The sequence below is a fragment of the Panicum hallii genome, chromosome 3, assembly GCF_002211085.1.
Source record: "Panicum hallii strain FIL2 chromosome 3, PHallii_v3.1, whole genome shotgun sequence".
Classification (NCBI taxonomy): domain Eukaryota; kingdom Viridiplantae; phylum Streptophyta; class Magnoliopsida; order Poales; family Poaceae; genus Panicum; species Panicum hallii.
In genome coordinates this window covers 19002034-19014962 of record NC_038044.1, presented here as the reverse complement: position 1 = coordinate 19014962, position 12929 = coordinate 19002034, and the positions used below count along the sequence as shown (strand labels likewise).

General features: G+C 42.9%; 1 protein-coding gene and 1 pseudogene across 1 annotated transcript; both read right to left on the bottom strand.

Moving 5' to 3' along the window:
- Window positions 1–6033: 6033 nt before the first annotated feature.
- LOC112886811 lies at window positions 6034–7287 on the bottom strand (annotated as a pseudogene).
- Window positions 7288–9048: 1761 nt separating this feature from the next.
- On the bottom strand, window positions 9049–12456 carry LOC112885315. Its single transcript, XM_025950960.1, has 10 exons — window positions 12379–12456; window positions 11819–11947; window positions 11694–11709; window positions 11404–11587; window positions 11011–11075; window positions 10818–10886; window positions 10562–10735; window positions 10357–10481; window positions 9999–10280; window positions 9049–9851 (listed from the first exon to the last, which is right to left on the bottom strand). The coding sequence occupies exons 1-10, from the start codon at window positions 12454–12456 to the stop codon at window positions 9738–9740; spliced, it is 1236 nt and encodes a 411-aa protein (XP_025806745.1). The 3' UTR covers window positions 9049–9737.
- Window positions 12457–12929: the final 473 nt, after the last annotated feature.

The window sequence follows — 12929 nt, the reverse complement described above, 5'->3', positions numbered from 1 at the left end:
CACCGGTTAAACCGACGCTATTTGAAATTTGACGTCGGTGCAGTTGTCCAGTGACTTGGTTTTTCAGTTGTTCAATGGATGATTACATTCACCGGTTAAACCGATGCAACGACGGTTAATCTTCCCAAACAGTAACGGCTAGTTTTCAAAAAGGGGAGTTTACATTCACCGGTTAAACCGACGATGACTATTGGAGGGACGTCGGATTAACCGGCGCTACGCAGTTTTTCTGGCAGCTTTTTCTCCAACGGCTCTATTCGTGTGAGCTGCCTATATATACCCCTCCAATGGGTCATTCTACCACTCTTGACACCAGGCAACATCCAAACACACATACTTTAGTCAAGAGCCACTTTGAGCTTCAACATTTTATACACTTGTTCACTCAATCATTCAAGAAGCAAGATTAAGGACTTGAGTAGAGAGAAGCTTGTGTGCATCCATTCTTTGTGATTGGTTCTTGCTCAAGTGAAGGCCTTAGCTTGTTACTCTTGGTGATTGGCATCACCTAGGCGATCTTGGTGATCGAGGTGATTCTCGCGGAGCTTGCCAAGGATTGTGGAAGCCCGGAGAAGAGATTTGTACGTGGCTTGATCTCCACCACACCGGGATGGTGAACGGAGACTCTTAGTGAGCGCCCTCGTCTTGGTGACTTGGGAGGTGACAATACTCTTTGTGAGTGTCACAACGTGGATTAGGGGTGTGTGCCAACACATCGATACCACGGGAAAAAATCCGGTTGTCCCTTGTCCACTTTACTTTTTCAAGCATTATCTTTCATGCAATTCATTCATGTGCTTGATTTAGGAATCACTAGTTAGCTCTACCTTGCTAGGCTTTATCTCTTTTCATCTTAACTAGCTTGTGTAGGTTGTTTAGTTATCCGGTTGGTGAATTGGAGCCTTTCTAGTTTTTGCATAGGTTAAGGTTGTTTTATCTTGTTTTAGAAATTGAAAAAGGCCCAATTCACCCCCCCCTCTTGGTCCATCGATCCTTTCAAAGTTGTACAAAGCAATAGGGGTATATTTATAATTCATGAATTTTTTATAAGTTCCTATGTGCAATTGTGTGAAAATGCTCTTAAATGTCAAAAACAAATATCTATAGAGAAGAAAAGTACAAATATTAAGTTAAAACCTAAGAGAAATAGACTTTGTATGAAACTAAGGACCACAATATCAACATCGTTACTCAGTCCCTATGCTAATCTATCTTACAACTTGTGATAAGTTAGAAATTCCACCACTTGTTGCTACCATTGATGATGATGTCTAGTCTGAATTAGATAGTAGTTTTGTAGGTAGGGTATCGTCGGGATTAGAAACTCAAAGGTGCAAGCAACAAGATACCTCATATATATCTTTTCTAACCATTTATTCTTATCTTTCCTTTTCTATCATGTAGTTATATGAACATGATATTTATTTTCATTCAACATCTAAGTGTGATTAGATACATCACACGATAAAATTACAAATGGTGCCAATAGATATTGAAAATCGATAGATTTGCTTTATCTTACTCATTTTAGATTATTTATTTATCTAGGACCATCTACAAGTGCAGCCATTTTTCCATCCGATTATCTTAAATTGACTTGCAGCTACCTTGAGGTGATAGCGGTCTCTATCAAAGCATACAGTGAATTTATGGTAGAGGTCATACTGACGTCCTTGTGGTACATGGGATGGTGGCTGAACATTGTGTTCATTGGCACCACAATGCTGTCGGTGTACTTATAGCTCTAATCTCACTAAAGTCCAAGATAATTAAGTATACTTAGTTAACATGATAATAATTGGAAAACAATGTAATACTAAATTTGGATTGTGAATAATCTTGTGAATTTGTGACCCCATTATCTAAATTGGAACAAGACATTGTACATTGAGCTAGGGCAAGTGGGCCTGTGCACCGTGTTCCTATGGTAGTCAACAATTAGAAGATAAAAAGTAAAATATTTAAACTGAATTACGGATGATGTAGTGGCCTATTAGATTGAACAATAATTTATGATAAAATCTTGTTGTTTTCTTTGCTTGTAAAATTTCACCTCAACATTGAGCTAGAGACAACCTCGTATATGTAAAAAAAACTCGATACAAGTGTAGGTTGGAAAAACTTGATTTGAAGGATATGAACATGATTTTGTTAAGAAACTAGGTCAAAAGGTTCATTGGAGATGAAGCTAGGGAAACTTTGGCACACCATTGTTTAAAGAAAATATGTGATGATAATGTTAACATAGAAGCCAATCTTCTTGGAGAGATGAAAGAAGGTATCAACCTATGGTGCAACTGCATGGAGGAGGTCCTCAAGACCCCAATGGAGATTGGCTCTTCGTGAAGAAAATCAAGATTGGGACGATGAACTGGGAGGCCTGAAGATGTGCGGCTACGGCTATTCCTTTCTTCTCCATGATTTTGTTGCTTGTTGGCAGTTTTAGACTGTTGTAGTGGTGCTCCTAATGACCTAATGACTACTTCTGGTGGTAGAGTTGATAGGATCTCCTAGCTTTTTAGTCACAGAATGCTTTGCTTTTTTCTTGGTGCTAAATTTTTATTTCTTTATGAGATGCTTTGTTTTCATTAATGGAAATAGAGTGGGGACGTATGTTTTATTCTAAAAATTAGTTTCATGTTACTTTTATCATTGGTACAATTTTTATAGATACATAATTTGTAGATTTTCTTAATAAAATTATCGATCATAGTTTCATATGTCTTTTTATGATTATGCTTCCATGTTATCTTTGCTGAACAATTATTATTAGTGTCCATTAGTTTGGACAAATGTTGAAAATAAAGCAAAACATAAACAATGCAGGTTATATTCTAGCTTGATTTCTATTCTAGCAAATCCCTTCTCTCCATTGCTATTCTATTGTACTATCAGGGATTTTACTTTGAAGAAAAGAAGAGAGAGGATGAAGGAAGAAAGTGAAGAGAAGAAAACACAATTTGAGATATCAAACAATGTGAGTTCAAAGTGAGTGCGTTCCTCATAACTCCTTGGGTCATTTATATGGAAAGAGGGAGTGGGTGGCAAATAGTTCCCAGACCCCTAGGTAGTACAATATTTACAAATGGAATTTTGGACTTTTACATGGGTCATCATTTCTATATAGACCGAGTCACTTTCCCTACCTTTTCTATATGGTTCTATGATCAGTGGTAGATATAATTCTATTTCTTTCACCAATTAACATGGTAACTTACAGGAGCATAAGGTCTTCATTTAACACTTACTCCCTCCATCCTAAAATATGTGTTCTTTTAGCAAATATCAAACACATTACTTGTAGAAAACGACCATGTTACTCATAATTACTCATAGTAGTTATAGTTGAAAGTCGTGTTGTCTATTTGACTTTCTAGATCCTAAACAAATGCACATGTATTGGAACAAAAAAATAACATCAATTAATCATTTGATTGGTCCTATGTGTTTCTCTATATGTATTTTTTATTGGTTTAAGTGTTGTTTTTATTAGATTAGCTTCACTAGAAGCTAAAGGTACACTTTTTGTAGGATAAAATTTGAATGCAAAAAGAACATTTATTTTGGGATGGAGAAGTAGATGAAATCATCCACCAGTTGACAAGGCGGAATCTATTTTTCTCGCTAGATAAAACCATAATTTCGTCATGCAAAGTCATCTTTCTGGTTGATGATTTTACTTTTGTTATGATATTAAGTGGATATCATCCTCTCAGCACACAAAATCGAGATTTTATTATACTGTTCCACGAAAAGTTTCTTCAAACCGTGGACGACCGTGATATATTTATTTAATTTCGTGATTTTGCTATTACTAGTAAATATATCCATGTATTGCTACGGGTGAGATTCATGTGCATATGTTATATCACTATATAATGCTAAACAAGATTAATACAGTATATGTGCATATTTTTTTCTGGATAATCAAAAAGGTTAATAAGAAAGCTAAAACGTGAAAGATATGAGTTTCTAATAAAACTTATAAGGGCTTTAACATATATACTGATTTTTTTTTCTGGTTCGGCCTAGTTTAATACAGATTGGCTCCTTATCAATCGGTAGATTTAATTAACATATTAATCGGTGTTAAAAAGAATCCCTGAAAGTGTCCTGCCCGTTGTAACGATGCGTATACCCTTCTGTGGTCCACATCAGCTTCGAGATCATCTTCACGTGCTAATTAAGTGCCGTGAGTGGTGACACGCCCATGGTCCCAGTACAGCAGTGTGGCAGTCTACAAGCAGCGATCCTACTCTGAGGAGAAGAGAAAAGATGGAAGGATCGAGGATAATCCGCGAGAGAGTCCAAGCAAGCGAGGCCTGCCGACGGACACCGGCGAGGTGGCCGGGCACGGGCACGTGCGGTGCCGGCCGGGGCCATCCGGCCAAGCAAGCGACGAGCCGAGGGACGCGCGTACACGAGGGAACAGGGACTGCATGGGTAGGAACGAAGCAGAAGACGACGCCCCGGAGTTCCAGCGAGCTTGGATGCCATGCTGCCATCTCCCCCGTCTCGCTTCCTGATCACGCGAGGCCGACGTTTCCGCCCCGCCTCACCTAGGCACATGCGCTACTCTCGCTCGACACTCTGCATGCGATTCTGCGTGCGCACGTCCGGGATCTCTAGACTGGATCTGACATCGTGTCCACCTGCAGGTTTGCTTTTTTCCCCCTTTTAACAGTATACATTGATCCATATAAACGCCCACGCCCACATCTACCACTAAAATAATAACCACCTCCAAAAAGAATGATCTAGCTGCCGACAAGCACGCTGTCACTATAAAAATAATCAGCAGAAATGCATGCACCCGTGCAGCCATACTGATTGTAACAGTTGCACCTCTTTTTTGAAAGGAACCAGTTGCACCTCGGTTGACAGGTTCCACCGTATAAGAAACTTAACCAACTCGTACTCTATGGTAATCATAGCTAGTTCCCCCAAAACTTTTCAAGAATTATTACAACTAGTGATCAACTTTTAGCCTAAATAATCTATGAGCCAGATCTAAAAGGCCGGACTCTAATCTTATACAATTTTATAATTTTGAGCTAGAAAAATTAAAGACTAAGTTGGATTGTGAAAAAAGCATTAGGGTCATGATCCGTTACCACCCCTAGTTACAACACCAACAATTTGATTAAAAATCCATCCAAAAAAATGCCATCAAGATCAACAATTGTAAGCAGTTAATAACAAGATGTATGACATCAATCAAGCAGAGACCATCAATCAATTCATATCACAAACTAGAGGTCCACACTGCACAAGAGTTAGTACAGATCTGCGAGTCCCCTATACATACTAGCACAATTATAAGTCACAATCAGACACCGCTTCACCACCCAAACAAACGGATCAAGCAAAAGTTTAGCTTAGAATGATGCCATAACGTTTTGGTGCTAATCCCAGCATTTTCGGCCATCCAAACACAATGTCCAAAGACAACTCTACGTCTTCTTGGCCTTCCACGGCACCCTTCTTTTTTTGGTTGTGTATGTTATCCTTTGTGTTTCTCTCTCCTCACTCCTATGGCAGTAGTATGAGAAATTAGGCCAGAGTTCTTGCTACCTTCTCTCTTTAGAGCTAGCAGGCATCTCAACCATCGAATCCTAACCGAGCCAACGGCTCACAAGAGCTGAGCTTTTAAGCTACAACGGGGGTGTTGTTTAGCTCCCTATGCAGAGAGAATTCAGCCCAACACCATCATGGCTAGCCTCTTGAGTCTCTAGATCCAACCGCATCAGTGATCCTATAGCCAGATTTTATCAGTACGACTCACTTATCCACACTTCCATAGTTCGACGATGCTAATAGTACGGGGCCACGCACACACACGATCACCAAAAAGCCTAAAAAGCAGCGATTTAGGCTGCAAAACGACGATACCTATCTTCTTCCTCGATCTCTCTCTCCTTTATCTGAGTACTTGACCAATAATGACCCACTGAAACTAATACAAAACTACCCAAATCATTCACCTCCCAGTGATAGGGAATGCAAACAATTAGCAAGCGACAATCCTATGCATGTTCGCGACAGTTTATTCATATTTATCTCACAAAAATAATTCCACATCATTATTCGGTATGCTCCACCAGGTCCGGGGGACCCGCGCCACCACAGCTGCCATCGCCGTCGTCCCAAAGAATCTGCCACCGGCGCTCGAAACCCACGTACCGCGACGCGCGAAAGCAACCAAGCTAGCGCGTCCCATCGTCGCCCAAGTGGTTGATCGATCACGCACGTACGCTACTTCGTCACCCGCCGCCGCGCGCCGTCCTCTCTACGGCCCGCCACAGCCGGCGCGTTTCCGCGGCGGCGTCCTGCGCGGGCAGCTCGGCGCGGCAGCACGGGCAGGTGTTGCGCCGGGCCAGCCACCGCAGCGCGCAGCGCCAGTGGAAGCGGTGTCCGCACGGCCGCAGCGCGCACACGCCGCGGCGCCCGGGGCCCATGGCCTCCCGGCAGATGGCGCACGGCGCGCCGTCCCCGGCCGCGGCGGGCAGCGCCAGCACGGCCGCGTGCGAGGCGGCCCCGCTCCCGCCGCCGTCCTTCGCCGCGCCGCGGTCCGCCGGCGCCGACGACAACGCGACGACGTCCGCGAAGCGGCGGCACTTGGCGGCAGCGTCGACGTAGGGAGCGAGCGCTGCCCAGGGCGTGGCGCCGAGGCCGGAGACGGAGAGCGCGGAGGCCACCACGCCGTCCACGATCACCGCGCGCCAGTCGACGGGGGAAGGGGCGGCGGCCGGGGAGTAGGAGTCGCACATGGCGAGGAGGAGCAGCGCGGCGTCGAGGTCGGGCTGCGGGAGGAGGAGGTGGTGCCGGCGGTAGTCGTCGCCGCCCCCGGGGCAGAGCGCCGGGAGGAGAAGGAGGAAGGAGCGGAGGAGGACGCGGCCCAGCAGCGCGGCCTTCGCGAGCAGCGGCATGGAGCGGAGCCGCGCGAGCGCGCGGGCGAAGTGCGGCGGCGAGAGGAGCAGGAACGCGAGGCGGCACCGCAGCCGGCGCGCGTCGGCGGCGAGCGCGCGGACCAGAGGGTGGAGCCGTGCGGCCGGAACGTTGAGGAGCGCGGCCATCAGGGTCTCCGACGAGGACGGGGCCGGCGGCGGCTGGCCATGGCCGTGGCTGGCCTCCATCGGGATCGATGGGGGGAGCTCGCTAGAGCAGTGGAGTGGATCAGTGGAGTGAGGTGGTGGGAAATGCGCGCACTTTTTGCAGGGTGTCGGTATTTATGCTTCGGTTTTGGTGGGCAATGGAGTGCGTCTCGGAACTTGTGTAAAGCAAAGCAAGCTGGACACTAGCCAGTCCAAGTGCAGGGAGTGAGAGAGCTGATCTCGGGGGCCATTGGGGATTTGGGGTTCGCTCGCGGTGCTGAAAGATCTTTACCGGCTGGATCCCGAGGCGGATCGGCGGCGATTGTACAGCTACGGGGACAGCGCGTATTTTCTTCGGTCAGCGTGTTCAGCGATTGTGCAGCTTTGCCGAACGGGATTCAGTTGGTTCGGTCGAGCAGGAGCATGGCACATACACGCTCGTACTATCATTAGCACTCGATTTCATTTCCCGCTGATTTTGATCATTTTGCAAAGATGTAAATAGTTTATGCGCTATCTTTTGACAGTCACTTTATAATTCATTTAGTCTAACACAAAGACAACATGCTAAAGGTCTCAGGGAATTCCCAATCGGTTCACAAGAACAATCTCTATAGAATTAATTAATTAGACCGTAAGTGAAATGAGTTGCTGTGGTATACTTGCCATGCCAAGCTGATGTTGACTAGTAGTACCTTAGCTTGTTTTTGACATGTTCTTTTGTTTGTGTGGTTGTACGACTAAAAACATGTGGAGTTTCAATTGGAAATTTTAGATTCATGGGTCACGATTATCGTCGAAGTCACACAACATGTAAAACATAAAACAAAAGTTGCAATGACAGGGCAAGAGGCGAAAAAGAACAGGAGAAGAACATCTGGATGGATCTAGATGAACTCTTTGCAGGATGAACTTGAGTCCTCAAATTATACCGCACTCAGTCTTTTAACATGTGGACGAGAGATTGGCTCATTCTTGCATCCCAAAACATCATGCACTTTCCATGATTAACAAAACTTGAGCTGATGGCTTTTGCATAGAAAAAACTGATCCGGATTGAATTGTGAAAACCGTGAACCGAAGTAGTAAAGTTCACTTAAAAGACTAGACCTTAACTGGCATGTTCTGGCCAAAACCCAGTACACATTTTGCTTCGTCCTCGCTTCGCGTAAAAGGGTTAATCTGAAGGTTGAAATGCACTTGACACGTTGGTGAGACTCACTCTCAACTAGTAAGGTGGACAACTCCCTACACATACCATACCACTTATACTTGGATACTTGGATCACTAGTGGGCTCAAATTCATCCTTATTGGATCGAGATATCACAATATCAACCCTTACAGCTAGTTGAAAACTTAACCCCTCTAAAGGTACTCCGAGAAGGTAGTTATTGCCATCACGAGAGAGAAATGAGATCAAATTCAGTTTTGTCATTGGCCAAGCACCAAATCCACTGCCCTGGAAGCCACCTCCGTAACTCAGCAGCTTTTCCTCTTGCGGAAGTGCCACGAGCTCCTCCATGCATCCCGGCCCTCCAACAAACAATCTTGTATGCCATCCGGGCCTTCCAATGAACAAACTGTCCATGTCAAACAGTATGAACTTGATAGCACCCTGTTCCGACTAGTCAACTGAGTGCGTTCTTTTTCTTTTCTGAACTGAGTGCGTTTAGCTCAAGTCAAACATCTGACGAAAGTTAGTTGTAAGTGCACACAGGCAACATCCCTTCACTAAGCAGTCCAACTTGCATATAAATTCTACACAGATCTGTCAAATACATGCTTGATGAACAGAAGAACATAACTTTTCAAAAAGAAAAGAACAGGGAACTTCGCCACAGGTCCATTAGATGCTTGCTAGATGAAAATTAAAAAGGACCCTTAGATACTCTGACAGCGTGATGATGATGGCTAAGACTAATCACAATGGGGTTTCATGGTGAGGTTCATTGCATTAATTACCATGACACATCAGCATTTTTGATGATATGGCACTGATTTAACGAGGGAAGAGAAGGAACCAGTTTTATCCCCACGACACTCTGCTAACTCGTTTCCAAGACATTGGAAATAGCGTGAAACAACCACTGTGACCGCCGTTGTTTCATGGGGGATCCCATGCACCACTAGATCAACTAGCATTTAATTATACTGATTAGCTTTGGAATCAGTAAAATGAAACTCTCCATTGAGGTATAATATTTCATTCATCCCCTAAGCTGATGTGGCATTCTTGGAAACAGGGATATAAAACGCCTATTGTGATTAGCCCAATGAAGTCTCCTTCCAGGAAGCATGGGTACATCATATCTATCCACATCAAGTGCACCATGACATCAATATGGCTCGGGCACAGGCCACTTGTCATATACAAAATATACTTTTTTCCAATACAAGTTGGATGTCGAATATCTAGCAACAACTGGCAATGAGAAAACAGAAAGAATACCTGGTTTTCATTTTCCGCTTCTTGCGCACTGGAGCACCTTTATTATTTATTTGCACAGGAACAACACATCCGTTGTAGGATAATCCTCTAGCATCCAACATATCTTTTCAGCGTAAGTCCATATAATAAGTACTATTAGGCCAGGTAAAAAGAAAAACCTTTTCAGTGGTAGTGCAAAATTTTTCACTCCTCTCAAAGCATTGACAATCTTACTCTTGGCAAGAAAGGAGTTAGTTTACTCCCATCATAGAAATTCATGCCAACAAAACTCCCATTAACATCAACAAGAGGGCCTCCAATCCCAGCCTAGTACAAAATAAAACAAAAGCCAAAAGCTACAGGATTTCAGTAGATTATTATGATCATAGAGACTTAGCTAGACATGATTCTGATGCAGCTGTTTGTACTAGTATTGGCTACCAAAAAAATAAGAAGAGAAATTCACCAGAGTACCTTATTGATTTTACAAGTGGACAGCTTAAGATCTCTGCAGTTAAGTTCAGTTTCCTTGTTTCTACGCTTCACTTCACCAATTGATGCCATTAACAGTCCTTGATCTGCGTCTCTCCCTACAGCTACTACTTTTTTAGATGCCATTGGACTTTTATTGAAAATGTCTTCTGGACGAATAGCATGGAAATTCTTCTCAACACTGACAATAGCAAAATTATAATTTAAGTTATACAATGCCAATGTCCCACGAACACGTTGATTTGGTGGGAGGAACACCTCAATCTGCAACGATGAAGTGAGCTCAGCTAACTACCATATAACTTAGCAAAAAACAAGAGACTAGGAGCACCGTACCAACCGTCAAACTATTATCAATTTTTTCATGATGAAGGCGGCTTCTAACCAAACTGGCTAAAGTCAGGATGAAGGTGTGCGCATGCCACCTTATAAGCAAGCCTGTGCATGCAAATAACCTACTCGGCCCTACATATCAGAACTTCAATAATTTGTAAAGATCAAATACCAGAACAAAGAAGTAATGAGCATACAACTGCAAAAAGCACCATTGAATGAAGCAAGTTTGACAACACGACGTGATATATTTGTCACAACTTCTTTTGAAAGATGCTCCCAGACACGTTTCTCAGAACCAACAGGTGGATAACCGAAAGGATACCCTTTCCAAGCACGTACTTCACCAAAGTACCCTTCAAAACGATTAAGCAATTGCCCATCTACTGGTTAAAGAAACAAGCACAGAAGTTAGCTATAAAGAAGTGCCCAAGGGATACATCAGTAATATCAAAAATAACGACTTACGCTCAAGCATAAGCGGCGGCGGCATGGGATAGCCTAAGGATTTTATACGATTAATTGTTCTCACAAATCCTGTGCAAGAATGTGATCAGTATATTAGCACTCGTATGATATATATGATAACGTTCATATGATATTCTAGGCACAATGGTCAACATGAAACATTTAGAATAATATCTTGTATAATTATTCGCACCTGAAGGGACTATGCTTGATACATCTTTAGGCAATGAATATTCACGGAAGTGGAGTTCTTTAGGACTGCAGCAGAACATACAAGGGTTAGTAGATAAATAAAAAAGAAAAAAAAAATCAAACACAGAAAAAGTCATACCAACACATGATGAAACAAATCGTACAAAAGGGATCAAGGCATGAAAAATGATTAGGCGAAAAGGCTTATAGATATCAACAAAAGAAATCGTCATGTAGATAAATATACTAGCTTCTCAACATTAAGCAAAAGAACTAATTTGGCAACATTAGGTGTGGCATTTACACAGGTTGTTTACCAGGTCTAGCAAGAGCCAAATTAGCTATAGCTGGGAAACATCTAAAAAATACTAGATGTGTAGAGTAGAAGACATACTTGACTATCTGAAAATGCTTCAAGCGTTCATGAAGTAACTTCATGGGAAGGAAGCGGTATTTCACATTTGCATCCTCATTATAACAACCAAGGTTCATCCCAAGAAATCTCACACCATTTCCATTAAGCGTCTTTACCATAAGTGGTCCTCCAAGTACAGCCTCGAACAACAGAGAAAGTGGTACTACACAGACATACATTATATTGGACCACGGATGTCACAATGCAATTATTTGTTTCAAGATTACAATCATGCCAAAGTGCAATCAAGTCCCAAATCAACAGCATACCTCTGAGAAATTTTGGCTATCAGAAACCCAGATGTCATCCGATATAATCCCAGACACATCCATGGTCATCAAACTGCCTGACCTGAAGGCACGCCCAACAGCTAGTACACTATCATCAGGACAACCGTTGCTTCAAGATCCAGATCTACAGGATGGACAGCTTGGAGGCCAAACGATGTGACAAGAGCAATATCGTCATCATATAGTCCCAAAAGCCCATTGATAGTTCTTCTACCAGGAAGGCACACTTCAATCTGTAGTGATAAAGGCAGTACATCAGCATAGAATGGCTGCAATTAGCTTGAATAAACAAAGCAAAATGGACGCAGTGATAAGTAGAACGAACCCTCAATTGTTCATTTTTGTTTCTATTTTTGTTGAATTCTTCAACCAAATGGGCTGAAGTCACAAATCTTGTAAGGTGAAGTTTAGAGTTCCCGCGTGGTAGAGGTATGCCTGAGCATGCAAATAACAACTTATTTCCTGCACATGATCATGATTTAAAGCATTAACAAGCAGTGACAACAACATACCAATTAGAAAAATTCATAAATGTACAGCAGCACAATCACCATCAAAAAGAGCAAGTGAGACGACAATGGAAGATAAATCTCCGATAAAGTTCTTGATCAGATGGGACTGAATAGCCAAATGATTTCTCTTCAAAAGTAGTGCCCGAAACAACTCGATTAGGAAGTTTGAAAAATAGTTCCTCCTCAGCAGCACATCTCTTCATCTCGGCATCAACCAATGCCGCCTCCATTTCTTGAACTAATAAACAAACAGGAGATATCACAATGCAACTATGAGTGCTCCATTAGAGCAGTATGCGGAGGAAAAGGAAGAATTTGCAGATTCAAAATCAATGGCTCACGTTTTAGCAGTTTTTTTATGGCCCTTCTATAGCCTTCTGTTCCATCACTCGAGCGTTTTGATGACTCAATTTTGTTCCTTCTGTTTGTGGCTCCCTGCTCCCTACTCACATCTGGTGTGCGAGTGCGATCCACACTCCCCTTGTTTCTCAGCGTCTTCGCAGTCCTGAAGTAGACAGTTAATGCAAATATGCTTAGTAAAGCAAGGTCTCGCCTCGTTGCAAGGTTTTGATTGAACCAAAAAGGTAGAGTCCTTCCTCTAAAAGGTAAAGTCTTTTCTCAGGTCACTGATAATACTATCAAGAATACTATATGAAGTACTCCGATAGCTCCAGTCGAGTAGAAACTCAACTCGAACTGCTCC

Coding starts and splice junctions, on each gene's coding strand:
- LOC112885315 (XM_025950960.1), bottom strand. CDS start 12,456: ATGGAGGCGGCATTGGTTGATGCCGAGATGAAGAGATGTGCTGCTGAG. Junction 11,948..12,378: donor TTTTCAAACTTCCTAATCGA/GTTGTTTCGGGC, acceptor TTATCACTACAG/ATTGAAGTGTGCCTTCCTGG. Junction 10,482..10,561: donor CAAACTTGCTTCATTCAATG/GTGCTTTTTGCA, acceptor TCTGATATGTAG/GGCCGAGTAGGTTATTTGCA.